General features: G+C 39.4%; 1 protein-coding gene and 1 long non-coding RNA gene across 2 annotated transcripts in view; one reads left to right on the plus strand and one right to left on the minus strand.

The window, feature by feature from the left end:
- LOC732814 (DNA mismatch repair protein) overlaps positions 1-6,383 on the minus strand; it is a 38,146-nt gene extending 31,763 nt beyond the window's left edge. The window contains 6 exon segments of the mRNA NM_001112428.1: positions 4,283-4,330; positions 4,450-4,569; positions 5,074-5,149; positions 5,259-5,356; positions 5,444-5,576; positions 6,028-6,383. Of these exon segments, the coding sequence (NP_001105898.1) occupies positions 4,283-4,330; positions 4,450-4,569; positions 5,074-5,149; positions 5,259-5,356; positions 5,444-5,576; positions 6,028-6,137 (585 nt within the window). The 5' untranslated portion in view covers positions 6,138-6,383.
- Positions 142-4,272, plus strand: LOC103641830 (uncharacterized). Its single transcript, XR_560521.3, has 3 exons — positions 142-2,645; positions 2,772-3,082; positions 3,176-4,272. It is a non-coding gene; the product is annotated as an uncharacterized lncRNA (long non-coding RNA).
- Positions 6,384-19,346: the final 12,963 nt, after the last annotated feature.

Genomic DNA, 19,346 nt, shown 5'->3' on the forward strand with positions numbered 1-19,346 from the left:
AAGGTCAGTTGCGGTTGCTGCTACTTCATCTGCTGGTGCTTTATCATCATCTTGGGTTCTTGATTCTGAAGCTTCATTTCATGTGACATCTGACCAGTCACGTCTGGCATCTACTACACCTGTCACCGAGGGTACTTCTGTTCAGACAGCTGATGGTACATTATGTCATGTCACCCACAAGGGTTCTCTTTCCAATTCTAATTTTACTGTTCTAAATATATTTTTTGTACCTGAGTTATCCATGGATCTACTATCAGTTGGTAAAATTACCTATCACAGTTGTTTTGTTGGATTTGATGACTCATCTTGTTTTGTACAGGATCGTCACACAGGGGATGTGATTGGGACTGGTTGTAGTCGTAAATCTTCGCCTCGCCTTTACATCTTGGACACATTGCGTCTTCCTTCCTACCATACCTATACACCACATGTGCTTGCTGCTTCAGGTCCCACGACGTCGATTGCCCAGTGGCATCATCGTCTAGGTCACTTATGTGGATCTCGTCTGTCCACTCTAATAAAGTCAGGATGTTTAGGCCCTACACATGTTGAGTCTAGTTTTCATTGTAAAGGTTGTCATCTTGGAAAAAAAATACAACTTCCATATTTTACTAGTGATTCTAATTCTACTAAACCTTTTGATCTAATTCACTTTGATGTTTGAGGTCCAGCTTCGTTTGTTTCAAAAGGTGGTCATAAATATTATGTCATTTTTATTGATGATCATTCTCGTTATACTTGGATTTGCTTCATGAAACGCATCTCGGAATTGCCTTCTATTTATAAGTCCTTCACTCGCATGGTTCACACCCAGTTTTCTGCTACTATTAAAATATTTTGTTCCGATTCTGGTGGTGAATTTTTATCTGACAATTTTCGCCAGCTATCGACCTTAGAGGGTACTCTAGCTCAGCTTTCTTGTCCTAGTGCTCATGCCCAAAATGGTGTTGCTGAACGCAAACGCCGTTATATTATTGAGTGCTCGTACTATTTTGATATCTTCTTTTGTTCCTTCACACTTTTGGAGTGAAGTTGTTTCCACTATTGTGTATCTCATTAATAGACAACCATCATCTAAACTTTTTGGCAAATCTCCGGGTGAAGTTCTTTTTGGGACTCCTCCACGATATGATCATCTTCATGTGTTTGGATGTATATGTTATGTCTTGTTACCACCACGTGAGCGGACCAAATTGACTGCTCAATCTGTAGAATGTGTATTCCTTGCATACAGTATTGAACACAAAGGCTATCATTATTATGATCCTTCTACTCGTCGTGTTCGAATTTCTAGAGAGGTGAGTTTCAATGAAAATCGGCCCTTCTTTCACAACCAGTCTACTCACTCCTCATATTATCCCACAGAATCTACTTCTTTCATGTGTCTTCCTTCCATTCTTGCATCTGCACCATCATCTTCTACATCCACATTTGATGTTCTCATTCTCATAACACCACCTTCCACCTCCACGTCATCTTCTTCTTACTCTTCCAAACCACCTGTCATCCAAACCTAAATTCGTCGTTCCCGCTCTATTTCTACGGTTGGTCCTGATACTGATCATGTACCTGATTCTTGTACTGACAATAATGAGTCTAATGATGTTTTTAATCAGGGATATCGTCTTCGTGACCGTGGTACCATTGAACCTCCAGATCGCTATGGTTTTCCACAGGCTGGTGTGGCAATTGTTGAACCCACTACATATCAGGAAGCTTCTGGGATTCTCGAGTGGCAGCTAGCTATGATTGATGAATTGGCTGCTCTTGAACGCACTGGTACATGGGATATCGTTCCTTTACCCTCGCATGTTGTTCCTATCACATGTAAATGGGTCTTCAAGGTTAAGACAAAATCAGATGGTTCCATTGTGAGGTATAAAGCTCGTCTAGTGGCTCGTGGTTTTCAACAGACTCAAGGACTTGATTATGATGAGACTTTTGCACCTGTTGCGCATATGACTATTGTTCGAACCTTGATTGTAGTTGCAGCCTCATCTTCTTGGACTATCTCCCAGATGGATGTCAAGAATGCTTTTCTCAATGGTGATCTACAAGAAGAAGTTTATATGCATCCTCCTCCGGGGGTTGATACTCCCTCAGGGCATGTTTGTCGTCTCCGTCACGCATTGTATGGGCTGAAACAAGCTCCTCGTGCTTGGTTTGAGCGATTCATCTCTGTCATCACAGCTGCTGGTTTTTCTTCTAGTGAACATGATCCTGCATTGTTTGTTCATGTCTCTCCAAAAAGCCGCACGATTAGGGGCAATTAGTCACTCGATCAGCCAATTCTGCGCGACTAGGGTTTATGATCCTGAAATTTTGATTTCGTGGGCTTTTTTTGGCGGGCGGCCCGACTACAGGGAGATGGAACGCCAGCGCCGTCTCTACTCTCTATAAAACCGACGGTTCACATCTCCTACGTTCCTGGCATCTCGATCTCTTTCCTTTTCTTCTCTTCTTCTCTATTTTCCTACCGGCTGCTAGACTTCTCGTTCCAGACTTCACCAGTACACCGGCTGACCGGCGATCATCTGTGCGTGTTGCGCGGTTCCAGTTCCAGACTTCACCGGCCCAGATTTCTCGTTCTAGACACGCGCGGTTCCAGAATCCAGATTTCGCCGGCATGAGTTCATCTTCTGGAGGTATTCTTTTGTGTAATTCTGTTCTTCATCCTTGTATGTGTTGTGTCATTCTTGACTTCTGGAGTTTTTGTTCTTGTACTCCACCAGTCCATCCTATTCCTTATTCCTTTGATACATTACATACAGAGTTTGGTCGTCGTCGTCGGGATAATGTTGAAGTGCTCTTCCTAGAATCACAATTTGTGGGCAGCGGCAATCCATCTTCTGTTGCGGATAACAATGATCTTGCTTCGGCATCATCAGTCGTTACGGATTCTGCAGCACTCGTTGAGAAGGCTATTGCAAAGTTGCCTGCTGATGTTCGTGCGCATGCAACTGATTCAAAGAGAAAAGCCTATGGAGGATTGGCATATGAACACCAAAGCCTTGCAAAAAGAATTATAAGCCTATGTTGCTCAGCATCTGGTTGTGAAAGAAACTGGAGTGACTTTGCAGCAGTAAGTACTGTTTTTTGTTTGTTCATACTTCAGAGTTCAGAACTTCAGATTGAGTAATAAACTAATAATGTATGTCACTATGTCCATGTGCAGATCCATACAAAAAAGAGAAACAGACTGGAGCACAAGAGACTAAATAAATTGGCCTATGTAAGCTACAACAGGAAGATGGATAATAGGTTCACAAATATAAGAGAGCTAGGTTCCAAGGGAAAGAGAAGCAATCCACTGTTGCTTGAAGAGTTTACATAGCAAAATAAATGGGTTGAAGAAGAATATGATGGTGACAACATTTGGGGTGCTGTGGATGAAGCTCTAGGTGCAACTCAGGGTCTCCGGAGCCGAAATTTGCCTAGGACTGCTGCTGCTACTGCAGGTGCTGGTTCCTCCTCTCAAACTCAGACACAAACCTATGTTAGAACCAAAAAACGACCCAGAAATGCAGCAGCTACAGCTCAAGGCATACGTGAATAAGATGACAATTCTCCTGCTGAAGATGAACAAGAACAAGAGACAGCAAGACAAATGAATGATGATGAAGATGAAGGCAAACAAGAATCAGGTGGAAGGGGAGCTGCAGGTGATGAATTTCAGTTGGATGAAGATCTTCTTTAGGTAACTGGGTGGTAATGTGTGTTGTGTGGTATCTGGGACTGGTAGTATTAGTAACTAGTAAGTGTTTCTTTGTTGTTTTCAGTATTGCTGAATTCATGTCATGTTTACCCTATCCTTCATATATATTAAATAGTTATATAATTATATACTATATAGTATATACTATATACTATATACATAGGTCCTGGATGAATAGGACGACTAGTAAACGACCAGGTCGACCAAAGGTCGATTAGTCGACCTAGTCGACGACTAATCGAGATTAGTCGCATGGTCGTTCCCCCAGTTCGACTAGCTGGTCGAGCGACCAGAAAACATAGGATGCAATGAGTGAAAAAAGGCCAAGACAATCAAGTGAATGAGTGATTGGATCCTAACTGATGTATAAAACCCAAATAAGTTTGTCATACAACTCCAGAAAGGCTTACCTTAGCTCCTACAGTTGCAGAGCACTTTTGGGTTGTTGGAACAGTTATTTTCGTAATTTTAAAATTTACAGAGACATTTGCATTCATATGTTACAGCAAACAATGAGTATCAATGAATGCATTGTGCCGAGAAATGGGAAATGACTTTAAATCTTACCACGGAATAACCACATCGAGTCAAATCATCCAATGTCTGCCGTAAATTCTGCAAGTGAAAGTCTTCATTTGCTTCATGATACTACTACAAATACTGATATGTTGGCTCTAAGAACTTTGGTAACAAATCAAAATTACAGAGCAGAAAAATGCTATATTAAACCATACCACGACTGGACACCCAGCTTTAGGAATACTGTCGGAACGCAAACCTCCAAAAGGATTTAAGCCTGCATGCTCTACGAGAATACAGGCATCAAAACCGATAGCTTCATAGAAATCTCCTACCTGAGTAACAAAATCATCAAATAAAATAAATTGTTATTATTTCCATTCCAATATTATAAAAACAATTCAGAACATTAATGAAGTTGACAAAAGGTCAAACTATTTAAATAAATTTCATGTCTTGGATCGGAGAGAAAAAATTAACAACAGGGAGCAATATAATACTTCTGGATGTTATTCTGATAAAATGCTGAGAGTGAGTCTAATTATATTGAGAGCTGTGAGGTGAATTGGTGAAACAGATAAAATTAGTCTATGCACCACGAGTTGCACCACATGTAAGATGGCAAATACCTAGCAAAGTGCATATAGCACGGTATCACATGTCACCCAGATCCCTGATATAGGTAGCACACATAGATGAGATGGTTATGACAAGGTATGTCGGGTATGACAGCATTAAGATTCCATTTCCCCTTCCACTAAAAGTCTATGTGATACTGAATTTTTATCAGAGAATCATAAAAAACATACAACTTAATGGAACGCTACATCAGAACATACTCTGCAAAGTAGAACCTCACGAGGAAATTTTGATTTAAATACCAAAATCTCCATGTTCAGGGTTCCATCTTTCAAGCTGAACAAATAGTGCAGTATTATGTCAGTGATAACATCATGTGAACCTTTCAAGATAGAAAGAAAAAAGAGCATAATTATGTCAGCCACGCATAAAGCATATACCACACCTTCCGTTTCTTAAATTCGGATCCAACCCTAATATATTTGAATACACAAGCCTCTGAGTCAATTGTATGGATGATGGTTTTCTGCACCTCTCCATTTTCTGAAACATCAGATAGTATAGGATCAATAAATAACAGAAGAAACAGCCTTGGTGCATGGGGTAGAGATATCAGCTGTTTGCAACGACCTCTTTCCACCACATGATATGCGACAGCATACTTTCATCACAGTATTCTCCCTGTTTGTTAGCTTTCCTGGACGCCACTGAAATGCCTCGTGAGACCTTCCTTGGCTTGGACCAAGCCCTCCGATCGAACATCCTGGAGCAAAGGATCATCAAGATTACAAGGCAATGTAAATGGGTCAAAATGGTGCGATACTAAATCCAAATTAGTGAAAAGTATGTAATCGCTTCATTATTCAGTGGAAGGGACTTCAGTTACATGGGCTAACAATTTGCCACCAATCAAGTCACATTACACATCTGTGACATACCAAACTGAATTGCTTGTTCCTTCTACAAGTATCAATATAAATAAATTCAAATTTTATGCCAATGATCCAAACGCGGACCCAGCTACTCTCCTCGGTATTTTGTAGCTAGTAATTGTACATGTTTAGTCCGAGTTTCAGGCAGTAACCAAGTTGGTTATCGGTGTCCAGTGGAATGACATTCTTTTAACGATTCGCAGGAGAGAGAAAAAACGAGGCTCAATCACACCCAAACCCAATGCCCCAGAGATAGGGCCATATGGAGACAGCGAAGCTCACAGCACGGGAAGAGGGGAGCAGCGCGGCCGGCGGCGCCGGAGGATGGAGTCGGCGAGGGGCAGCCATCGCGGCGTGGCGGCCACAAGCGAGCTCACGAGCACCCGGTGCATGGCGCCGGCGCGGAAGAACGACGGCTGGCTAGTGCAGTAGTGCTTCGAGGCGCGCGTCTCCGTGCTGGCGAGTGGCGTCGTGTCCACGCTGGAATGGGAGGCGGCGAGGGGCGTGGGAAGTGATGGGAGAGGCGGAGCGGCAGGAGGGGTGGGGTTTTTCAGGCGTGCCGGGGCGCGAGAGTAGTGAAGGAGGCGAACTTGGGGAACCGCGGAGGTTCCCGTCGCACGTTTCTCGGGGTAGTGCGCACGCCTCACGACTCTCTCTTGCGGTTTTGACTGGTTGGGCCCGCTGGGGTCACGGGCTCACGGTCCCCGGGCGCTGGCAGGCCGCCAGCCCGAGTTTTTTTTATGTTGGTCCTTTTTAAGAAAAAAATCGTGTTTAATGTTTAGACCCCTAGATAACTTATTTCTGCATTTGGACTCGTTGCTCAATATCATAAGTTGTAGCACCAAGGTAACACAAGGCCGCTAGCGTCGAGGGCTGATGCAGCACCGACATGGCACTAGCTCGGCGCCATGGATCTGTGGCGCCGAGCTAGGAAGGCCTATAAATCGGTTGTTTCCTAGCCGAGAGCTGCACCCAACCATTTGTATCTTCTTCCATACCACCCAGAGGTGCTCCAATCTTCGTATTCGAGTTGGAAAACTTTGAAGACCAAGGTATAGTGTCTCACTGATTCATTTGTTACGTATATTGCGTTGTATGTTTTCGATTAATTAGTTTTGATTGTTGCTCATATTGCTATTAGTTATGAATCCTATGATATATGGTTCATATAATGACTACAGTTTGTTAGATAATTTATGAAATACATGTATTTATAAGTTAAAATCATTTCTGTTATTTCTATATAGTTGTGTTAATATATAATCGTTTGTTAGATGAAAAGACATGTATTAGGAGTCGTTGTGGCAGAAGAGAGATCGTCCTCGGGAGTTGTATCTGGATGTATCTAGTAAGGATGCTCATGTTCCTCCTGATCTTCCTGTACCTAATTGTGACTGTGGCAGACCGCCTTGGGTATGTCAATTCAAATATCTAGACACGGCTGCTCGCTGCTTCTACACTTGTGGCGTTTTTAACATATGTAGCTTATGACTTGTGTGTTATTGATGTTTACTACATGTGTACTAATGCTTCATTCCATTTCTGTAGGATCACTTGATGTGTTTTCCAATGGATCGACGGTCCTCATAAATTTGACCATCGATATCTCCTTTTCGCTAATTGGTTGTCCAGAAGGAATATACAGTGTTTTAAGCGTTGGGTGCCTCCTCCCCCGACACGACACCAATGACGGATGAGAAGAAGAACTTAGTCGCAGAAAGACGACTGAAGTCTCCGCCTCGGTGTGATTGCGGAGATCGTGTTGTCTTATGTAAGGACACTGTGAAGTACTTCGTGTGTCCCAACAGTAATTATGTGAGTGCATAACAAATGTCCAAAATTTTGTTATTTTTTCACAAATTTACTAATTTATTCCCCTACGGCCATACGGTGGGCGTAAGTGTAGTTTCATAGAGTGGTTGTATGGTCCTAGGTCCCATTGGCCTGAGCCAGAGGCAAAGAAAAAGAAAAAATGAGTGGCGGTTTTAATGAAGCTAAGTATGGATTAGTTCCTTCTGATCTTGGTGTGGGTTATTTTTGGACATGTGGTAGATTACGATGAGGTTGATATTGCTTTTTGATAGCATCAGTCGTAATGTTGCATTCGTACTTACTGTTTTTTGTGTAGGAGACGAGGAAATACAGTTAGGAAATCTAGCAATCCATTTTTCACCTTCATCATTTGTTGTATCTTTTAATTCCTTCAACTTATCCTCGAATAACGAAACCTCCAACTGTCGACAGACCTCCTCAAAAAGGGGGGAATTATTCTTGGTACAACCCTTTCGAAAAAGATTTTCTACTAGGTGTCGAGTGCTCCATCTGTGGTGCATGGGTGTGTAGCCAGGAATCTGCTCTTGCACTACATTAAGAATACCCTGGTTTCTGTCATATATGACACCAATCTCCCGACCAGGGCCCACGACATGGATCCGAACAAGTCGCAAGAACCAAAACGAACTATCTCTGTTCTCCCTCACCACCAAAGCAAATGCCAAAAGAACCAATGCGTTGTCCACGTCACATGAAATGGCAACCAACAATGTGCCCCTATACTTCCCAAGCAAAAAACTACCATCAATAGAGAGCACGAGACGATAATGACTGAAGCCCTCTGCGCACTGCGAGAAACACCAAAAAGCACAAAAGAACATCTCTCCGACATTCCTCCATTCGTTGGGTTTAGTGTTGTACTCGTAATGCATGTCTAGTTTTTTTGCTTTCATTGCATTGAATAATTGCAGGATCTAGGACACCGGCTAGAGGGAGTGAATAGACGGTTTTGACTAAAAATAAAATACACTAGAGAATTTTAATCAAATCGACAAGAGATATAAAATTACTAACCTTGATGAGACAATAAAATATAATGAGCAATTTAAGCTAACATCACACAAGATAGGCAATATACAAATTACCAACTACTTGTAAGTAATGTATAAAAGTTGAGAGACACCGAAATTTATCCCGTGGTATCGGTGATTTGTCGTTCACCCCTAATCCACGTTGAGGTGGAATTCAAGCTCTCACTTGCTCCTCTACCAAGACACGGCTTGATCTTTGAGCCAAGTGGACAAGAACTCACTCAATACCTCGATTCCACTAGTGTCGCCTTTGTCGCTCCGGTGAGGTGTGCGCGAACCCCTCACAGTCAGTCACGTGGCTCCTCCACAATCTTCACGGAGAGCTCGATGGAGACACCACTCGAGTCGTCTAGGAGGCGACAACCTCCAAGAGTAACAAGTCGATGATGCTTGCCCGGTGTCTCACCTAGTGCCTCAAAAGATCACAACGAATGCAAATGCACTAGAGCGTCTCAATCACTCACTAGAATGCGATCTCAATCAACTAGTGTGTGTGTTTGAGTGGGAGGATCGCAAATGAGCTCAATGTGTGCTAGGAATGGCCAAGAGAACCCTCACACACGAGCTCCACTTCTATTTATAGCCCTCAACACATACATAGTCGTTATGTGCAACTAGCACAGCTTCTGCGCACACACGGACGGTTCGCGCCCTATGGCCGGACGGTCCGCCGTACCAGTAACGGCTATATCGACCGTTTGAAACCTGTCAGAGCTGCCAGAAAAGTCAAGGTCGGACGGTCCGCCCACCAGGGCCGGATGGTCCGGAACCTGACAACTTGGAATAACAGAGCGCTGGTCAGTGAAAGTAATTCGAGCGGACTGCCCGTCATTCATGGCCGGACGGTCCGCACATGGACCACTTATCGTCCGGCTAAAAACCTCGGACGGTCCGTAGTACAAAGTCTCAAAATTAGACTGTCCCTACCTAAACTCAATTCATCTTATGCAGACGGTCCGGCCTCCTAGCCCGGACGGTCCGCCAAAGGAAAACAGAGACAGCGGTCAGCTGACCTCTCTGGCAGAGTCGCGGACGGTCCAGCCATCTGGCCCGGACGGTCCGCCGACCACAGAGAAAAAATATTTTGCACTAGTTCAAAAGAATTATATTTTTGAAACCCATAGCGATGTTAGCCCTAATGCACATGCTACCGTTTATGCTTTACGAGGCACTAAGTTTTACACCATTCAAGTTCATTAACCCCTCTTAATAGTACGATTGTCTATCATATTAATCCGGTCAATTTCTTCTCTAAACATCTGCTGACCGGCAAAAGCAAAAACCTATGTTTTACCTTTGCCTTCACTTGATCCACAGTCAATGGTTATTAGTCCCAGAGTGAAAGTGCATTCATCCCTTTTGTGAGTTTTGGTGATTTGGATAACAACACATTTAAAGGTCTAACAAGTTTGCTAAGTGTTGAACAGGAAATTCAGTATGATGAACATACTTGAATAGTGTATAATGCTCAGTGAACAAGGTTCAACACAAGGTCAAATAACCAGTGAGACAATGCAAATGGATATAATATGGTCTCTATATTGGTTTGGATATATGGACAAGTCCTGAGAAATCACTATGCATAAATATGATCATAATAGGGGGTTGAAGTGATTAAGAGGATTGGTCAAGCCAAAGTGAATAAGATATGAGGAATCGTGAATTGGCTTGACCATATTACTATTAGTCCATATATGAATATATGAGAATCAAACTAGAGCTTGATTGATCTTAGCAGTTATATCTAGATGTCATTCAAGCAAGGTTCACAATATTGAAGAAATGATTCTCTCAATGGATGCTCAATAGGATGTGACTCAAGAATGGCTTGATAGGGTGAAGATAGCAAGGAAAGGGCTTCGAGGAACTAAGCGAAGGTGAAGGCCAAGCGACGGCTTGTAGACCGAGGTACCATGGCTAAGGTGAAGAAGAGAGTACTTGCACTAAATCGATGAACTAATCAGCTATGAAGAGTTACAACATGTTGATGCATCAGTAAGGTGACTTGAAGCCATGATTTGAACTCATATATGGTGAAATGGCACAAGTCATAGGCTCGATTTGTGTTTGCTTCAAAAGGTGAGACAAAGATGTTTGTGATCCTTATGAAGCAACACCATGGAGAAATCACACTTGAGACACCAATGACTCAATGAGTTTACTTAATTATATTTTATTTGACTTGAGTATAGGAATCGTCGTACTATCAAGAGGGATCCATAAAGAAGGTTGGTGTTGGTACTAAAGCTCATAATCCTTAAATCTAAAACTTCCATTTTACCCTGGTTTCACTTCGGTTTTCTCAAAATCTGTGCAACAATTCAAAAACCGGTTCAACCGGACCTAAAACCGGTTCAACCGGTTTCTGCACTGTTCCCCTCTGTCACTGCCAGTCTGCCAGTCAGTCCTGTCAGAAAAAGGCATGTGCAGATTTTTGGAAAACCGGTTCAACCGAATTTTGAATCCGGTTCAACCGAATTTGAAACCGGTTGAACCGAATTTTGAATCTGGTTCAACCGAATTTGAAACCGGTTCAACCGAATTTGAGTCCGGTCCAGTCTCCGGCTGAGTCTGTCAGTGAACCGAAAACCGACTGGTGGAATCCGGTTCAACCGAATTTGAAACCGGTTCAACCGAATTTCAGTCAGATTTCCCCAACGGCCACCAGCTTTTGGGAGCACCTTTATATACACCTCCCACACTCTTCCCCACAGAAGAGCACGACTTGGACTCCATTTCTAACCTGAGAAACACCTCCCACTCTCTATCACACACCTCTTGCCTCTCCCATTTCAAATCTTTGGGGAGAAATCTTTGAGTGAGATTGAAGAGCTGCGATTTTGGTGCTTCATCTCTAAATCCCTCTTGCTCTTCTTGATTCGAGCTTTGGTACTACATCGAGTTCTTTGTGGATTCATTACTCTTGGAGTTTCTAGCTCCTAGACGACTAGGTGTCCCTTGTGAGTCTCCAAATCTTGTGGAAGACCACAAGAAAGTTTGTATTACCCGCTCGTTTGAGCAAAGATTAGTGTGTGGGCTTGACCTTTGTGGTCAGCAAGGGAGGATTAGGGTTGAAAGAGACCCGACTCTTTGTGGGCGCCTCAACGAGGAAGTAGGGAACCTTGGTGGTGTGACCGAACCTCGGGATAAATCTTGTGTATCTTGTGTTCTTGCTCATTGTGTTTGTTTGTGTTCTTTGTTCTCTCACCATTCCGTGAAAGATTATTTATATCTTTTTGGTGTGTGGATTTTGAGAAGTGCCCTTCTCAGATCTACTACTTTGAACCCTGTGGATCATTTAGAACATCTCATTTCCAAAGTTAACTGGGTGAATTTCAAGATCAATTCAGTTTTACCCAGTTTGCTTCTAGTTTTTGTTGAAAAAGTTTTAACTTGCCTATTCACCCCCCCTCTAGGCAACTTTCAATTGGTATCGGAGCCTAATCCTCGTTCTAACGCTTAACCGCGTGAGGAAAAGATCATGTCGGGGGGACTAAGAAACGAAAGTGCTTCTAAGCTTGAAAAAGTTGAGATTGTCTCGACTTCATCTTTTGGTGCAGATGTTGATCCTAGGGCAATAGATCTTGCCATAAGAATCGCCGAAAGGATGTTTCTCAAAATGAAGGAAGATGAGGCGAAGAACAAAATTGAAGAAGAAAATGATCGATGGAGACCAAACAACGAATCCACCTCTTCACAAGGTTCGTCTTTCAAATCCACTTCTCATATGTGCTTTATTGCTAATGGGAGTGACAGTGAAAGCGAAAGTGAGGATGAGGAGGAGCAAGAAAGTGATAGTGAAGATGAGGATGATCTTCAACAATTCTTCGCTCAGCTAAGCAAGAAACATCGGATGAGCTTGCTCAAACTCATGAAAAGAGCGGAAGAACAAAAAGAAATGCTTCATAAGCAAGAAGACTTCCTCATCAGAAAAATTGAAGACTTAGAGAAGTTGACCAAAGAGCATGAGAAGCTAAAGTGCTCTCATGATGATTTGGTCCAAAGGTATGAAGACATTTCAATTGAGCAAATTAAAATTGTTAATCATTCATCATATATTGCTCAATTAGAAAATAAAAATGTTATGTTCAAAAACACGATAGAAAGGCTAAATATTGAAAATCTAGCTTTGCAAGAAAAACATGATATGCTTGTGTGCTCTCATAATAAATTTATGGATTCACATGTCATGTTAGAAATAGCTCATGAGGTTGTGTTAACTAATTTGAAATCATACCAACCTCACTTATGCACATGTACTTAAACAGAAACTATATTATCATGTGCTAACAAATGTTGCTCTCAAGAAAGCCAATCTTCCATTTAGCTAAAACTTTCAGGAACAAGTAATGTTTCCTATGCAAAAGAAAACAATGAGCTCAAGGAAGAAAATGAGAGGCTAAAAAGGAGCTTGATTCAATTGAAGGGAAAGTGTCATGCTCAACCTTCTCAAGATAACTGTGATAATATGGTGAAAAAGCTTGAGAAGGGGACAATAGTAGCATGCACAAAACCCCTTCAAAAGAATATCAAGCTTTTCAAGAAGGACATGAGCAAACATCAAGAGAAGAAAGCCAAAGCTCATGACAAGTGCCTCAACCACGCCTCCACATGCTCCACACAAGGTAACAAACAAGACACTCTTCCAAATAAGAGAAGATGCGCTAGAAAGTGTTATCAATGTCATGAGAAGGGACATGAGATTATGTCATGTCCCTACACAAAGGATAGTGGCTTAACTTTAGAAAGAAAGAGGCTCACTAACCATGTAGCAAACAAGAAGCAAGGCAAAAAGGAGTCTTGCAAAATTAAAAAACAGATTTGCTACACTTGCCGAAGAAAGGGACACCTATGCAAGGATTGTCCCATGAGTGAGTATCCTAAGCCTACCATGTCAATTCATTCATATTCACTTAGGAGACCCAAAAATGACACTTGTGCTAGAAAGGTAATTAGTTCACCTAAAACTAGCACAAAGGCTATTTGGGTGCCTAAGTATTTATTAGCTAACCTTGGTGGACCCATCCAAAAATGGGTACCAAAATGTACTTAATAAGTTTTGCAGGTACCCAGAGATGATATGAAGCTTTGGGGTGCTTGAGCGGTTCAACTCAATTCTTATCTCAAGCTATCAATCTTACATTGTCTATCCTTTAAGATTGACCCAAAGATGAATTGAGTTGTTATATCACTAACTTCATATTCATCTCTAGCAAGAACTTGTGTTGTAGGGAATAAGGATTAACCTTTGTGGGAATCAAGCAAAAGGCCTACAACCAAGTGATATCCAAAGGATGGTAACAATTAATTCTTAAGTGCACATTGCTTTTAATCAGTATGTTCCTTTGTGTCTTTTGTAGCCACATAGGAAAAATGAAGCACTTGAGAATGGACTTAAAAGATTTTACCTTGCTTTGGAAAGGATCTAATTATATGACATAAAGAGTATTATCCCATGTTCTTAAATGAATAGAGTGCTAAGTAAGAAATTCAAATTCTTATAGCACTTACCAAATGGGGAATTCTCTATATGACTAGAGTTGTGAGACTAATGTTTCTATCTAAGTGTTTATGTAGTCTCACAACATGAGAATGTGTTTCCCAAATGGAGTGTGCCATTCAACATTCAAAGAAGATCGAACCAATACTATGTGATGTATTCATTCTTGTTTAAATTGGTTTTGAGTCTTCTCCATTAATCACTCACCATGCTATGAATTAAACTTGCCATGTAAACTTAATTAAATAATCATGCTACTTTCATCTTTTTTACAATTGATGTTATGCATGATGCTTGTAAGGGTAATTTAGTTCATATCATGAGGTTTCCTTGTTTTAGTAACCTTCTTGTCTTTCATATACTAGAGGTTGCTAAATAGGAAACTATTGCTTGTGTTACTAATACAATCACTTTTAAGATATTTCATGGAAATTCATAAGTAGAGATTGTGCTCTTTCAATTGGTAAAATCACAAGCTTTAAAGGTTAATCTTCACCTAAAAGAAAGATTAGGAATGCTCAAGGCGAAGGTATGGAACAAATTGCTTCAATTGGTAGTTGATCAATAGTAGTTCCTTCCAAGTGGCATTCTTTCAATTGGTAATAATATATTCTATGGAAAGGAATGTCAATATGAAGGTTAAATCCATTTTGGCTTAAATTTGTAAATTAGTGCAAATTGTGAATTCACTGCTCCATGTGCATTAACTTAAAAGGGATTTAATTTATGCCTTTACGCCTCATAAATGATGATTTGTTTGCCATTCATATATAGATATAGTCATTCATTAAATACTTACTTGTGCTACTAATACCTCTTTTCAAAGTGTTTTATCGACTAGTTTTAAAAGGAAAAGAGATAACAAAGAAGGAAGTCTCCACAAATGATGAAAAGAAGAATACTAAGGTGACACCACCACAGATAGTAAGATCTGTCAAATTGGTATGACAAATGGTACATTCTATATGGTGGTAAGTATTCTTAGGCATAAGTTAATTCATTGCAAATTTGTCATGCCTTGACCATGATATGTAATATACTCCTCATGAGACTTTTAACTGAATTGAAAGTGCATGTGGCAAGTCATTCAAATACTTGATGCACATATCTAGTGGGAGAACATTATATATCTTGTGTCATAGAGAATAAGTTTCACTTGAGTAAGCTATACTAAGACAATCCAAAATGATAAATTTGTATCTCATTCATATGGATTGTAATCTTTGTTTTCTAAATAGCTACTCTTGATGCAGTTTAAAATTCCCTTATCGTTAATTCTAAAAGTGCATAAGAATCCTTTTTGTTGATATTCATCACATACATATGCACTAACATGGATATGCTTTTTAAACTGTAAAAGGTACAATTAGTGATCCATACTCTCTAAATTTTGGAAACCCATATTTTGATATCTTAGAAATCTACTTCAATCGATATCATATGCTTCACATTGAATTGGATCACTAAGTTGTAAATTCCATGCATAACTTGTCTTTATGATATAAATGTTTTTGTGACTAACCTTGATAAGCTAGGTGCACCCAAGGTCAAGCTAGGTTCATCATCAAGAAGGCAACACAATGATGTATCAAAAAAAAGGAGAAAAGGCTCCTATTCTTAACTCTAGCTTTTATCTGTGTGATTAAATATTGACTTGAAACCATGTAAGATGGTTGTCAAGTATATGTGAGTACTCAAGGCTCTTACTACTAATCTCAAAGGACCCAATTCAAATTGGGTACCAAAATACGAAGCTTAAACTTGCTTTGCAGGATCACTTCTTCAATGGATCAAGTTGGGTGCTCGATAATGAATGTATAAATCATATTTGGAGATAGTAGCAAGGGTGATAACAATTGAATCTCAAATGCATATTATTTTCAAATCTTATCTTTTTGTGACTTGTGTAGCCACTAAGGAAAAAGAAGCATTTGAGGATATACATCAGTTGTTGATTATGAAATAAAGGTCTAATTGGAAGTTGAATGAATATTATCATAGGGTGAACAATCCAAAATTATGTGACGTATTCTCTATCTAGTTAATTTGGATTTGATTCTTCTTTATTAGACACTCACCATAATATGGATTAAGTCAGCCCTTTAGACTTCATTGAATAATCATGTATATTATCCATGTCATTCAAAATATATTGTGCATGAGGGCTCAAGTGAAATTTAGTCCATATTATGATGTTTATCTATTTTAGCAACTCATTTGCCTTTCACATATAAAGGGTTGCTAAATAAGAAACTAGTGCTTGTGCTACTAATGCCATCTCTTGTGTTGAGTTTATCCATAGAAAATCTATGTTAAGAGATGGTGCTTGTTTTAAATTGGATAAATCACAAGCTTAAAGGATATTATTCAACTAAAGTAAGATGAAGTTGATAAGAGGCCAAGGTATGAAAACTTCCTCTCCTTCAATTGTTTTAGTATTTTATTCTTAGTGGAATGTACCATAGTATAGGTTAAATTCATTGCATTATAAAATGTTCAATAGTGCATATAACTTTGACATCAACTATATGTGTGCACTAATTTAAAGGAATTTAGTCTATCCTTTTGGGTTTCAAGAATGATGGTTCATTTTCATCCACATATAAGGATCATCATTTGTGAAACCTTCCCATGTGTTTTTAATGCTCTCTTTTCTAAGTGTTTGAACAAGGTCCTTCCAAGTGCTTTCAAGATGGATTCAAAATCTACGGATATAAGAGTCTTGGTTATTTCAATCATTGAGTTTCAATGAGTCTCATATCATGTATGATTGAACCATGCCAAGATGAATGAAGTTCAAGATCGTCTGGTTGGATGAAATCATAAAGAGAAAAGAAATCATAGTGATTCAAGAAGGGAGTTACACTTTTTGTCAACCAAATAATGAAGATGTAGTGACATATTTATATGATATCCTTCATTATGAGGTTTGAGGTTCATATTAGCATGCTTTACCCTTTAGAATTTCAATTGATATACTTTCAGTTCTTAAACTTTCAATTGGTTTAATTTTCATCATCTATGTAAAGCATGTTATGTTAAACCAAGATATAGTACAAACATCTCCTTTAACCTCGTATTGTTGATGTGCATAAGTGTACTTTGTGTACTCTTGCATGCACAAATTGAGGGAGAGTTTAGCCTATATCTTGTGAGACTAATAATTTCTTTCAAGTTCATGTTGTGTAGTCTCACACCTTGGTGAAAGAAGAACATCAAATGAGGATGAGTGGTTCCAAAGAAATGATCAAATAATTACCACATGTCACCCCATGGATTAGTTTTTTTTGGGGAACGATATGTGTTCTCTAGCATGATTTCAATTGTTGCAAATTTATTATGCCCTGGCCAAGATATATGATGAACCCCTCTAAGAATCTTAATTGAATCAAGTGCATGTTACAAGTAATTCGAGTACTTGATGCACACATTTAGGGGGAGCTCATTCTATATCATGTGTCCTTAAATACTAACATTTTCTTTTAGTGAACTTGTGTAGTTCTTTGAAGAGAATGAGTTTCTCTTGATCGTTTAAAGAGGAAAAGTTTCTCTTTGAAATGTCAAGCCTATCAAAAGCTAAGATAGAAATTCATGATTATAATGAAGACCATATGGCATGGAACAAAGTCTCAAATTAGAAAGGAATCTTCAAGCAAAGACAATCGTTTCCACTGCAAATTTTGATGGGTATCAAAGATTCTTTGCTCCAATAAATGTATCTTCTATACATTTCATAAGAGAATGAGTTTCTCTTGTATATGCTACTCCAACGTAATCTAAAATTGGTAAATATGTATCACATCTTTTTGGATTACAAATATCTGAAGTAGCATAGCTTATAGATTCTCCTGTCTAGAACTTAATTGATTAAATAGTGCACATGTTTCTTATGTTGCATGATTATGTTCAATTGATACTCCTTTTATGCCAATGGTACTTTAAGTTGCAAATAAGTACTCTCAACAGGTATCAATTGAATCCATATATGTGTGTGCACTAAAACTTGAGGAGAACTTAGTGTAATATGCAATTAGTGATCTGATTATCTATCAAATTGTATCAATTGGTGGTTTTCAATTGATATTTTTTTGTACATGATCACTAGTTGTATAATTCATACTTGTGCAATTTTCATGCTGCCTCTTGTTATGATAAGAAAATGCTAGGTGACATCTAGACTCAGGTATCAAGATTTATCTTTCAATTAGTATGACAATATTTATTTGATATCTTGGACCTATGTCACAATTATGTCAACAAGAGATTGCAAAATGAACTCTAAATACAACACAAGTGTGGAACACCCCTTTGAAAAGGTAAAACGCAAAGGTACATCACTTATGACACTTCTCCATTACCTTTGTGCCATATAAGGACCCTTTTCATGATAGTGTGTTCAAATCTTGATTAATCATAATTTCTACCCCATAATTTCTACCCTTTATATTCTTTATATCTTTTTTTGGAGATTTATGACAAAGGGGGAGAAATTGTGCATTAAAGCTTACCTTTAGTCTTATGTAACTAAGTGTAAGAAGACTTTTGAAAAGGGGGGGGGGATAATTGACAAAAGGGGGTTGAATCATAAGTAAAACATAAGATTAAGGAAATTGATGAGTGCATAATATGTCATGAGCATCACGTTTATTTATGACACAAAGCACCCTATGAATAGTATGATATAAGTTGTCTTCACTCTTTGACCCAAATATGTGGTTTTGGCATTTGAGTACAAAATTGGTATTTTCTGAAATGCACATATTTAGGGGGAGGAAACTATATCATAGGATTCAAAATCTTATTTATCAAATCTTATGTAAGCTTTAAATGTGTTGTCATCAATCACCAAAAAGGGGGAGATTGAAAGTGCATTCATCCCTTTTGTGAGTTTTTGGTGATTTGGATAACAACACATTTAAAGGTCTAACAAGTTTGCTAAGTGTTGAACAGGAAATTCAGTATGATGAACATACTTGAATAGTGTATAATGTTCAGTGAACAAGGTTCAACACAAGGTCAAATAACCAGTGAGACAATGCAAATGGATATAATATGGTCTCTATATTGGTTTGGATATATGGACAAGTCCTGAGAAATCACTATGCATAAATATGATCATAATAGGGGTTGAAGTGATTAAGAGGATTGGTCAAGCCAAAGTGAATAAGATATGAGGAATCGTGAATTGGCTTGACCATATTACTATTAGTCCATATATGAATATATGAGAATCAAAC

The sequence above is a fragment of the Zea mays genome, chromosome 10 (assembly GCF_902167145.1).
Source record: "Zea mays cultivar B73 chromosome 10, Zm-B73-REFERENCE-NAM-5.0, whole genome shotgun sequence".
In the NCBI taxonomy this organism is placed as follows: Eukaryota; Viridiplantae; Streptophyta; class Magnoliopsida; order Poales; family Poaceae; genus Zea; species Zea mays.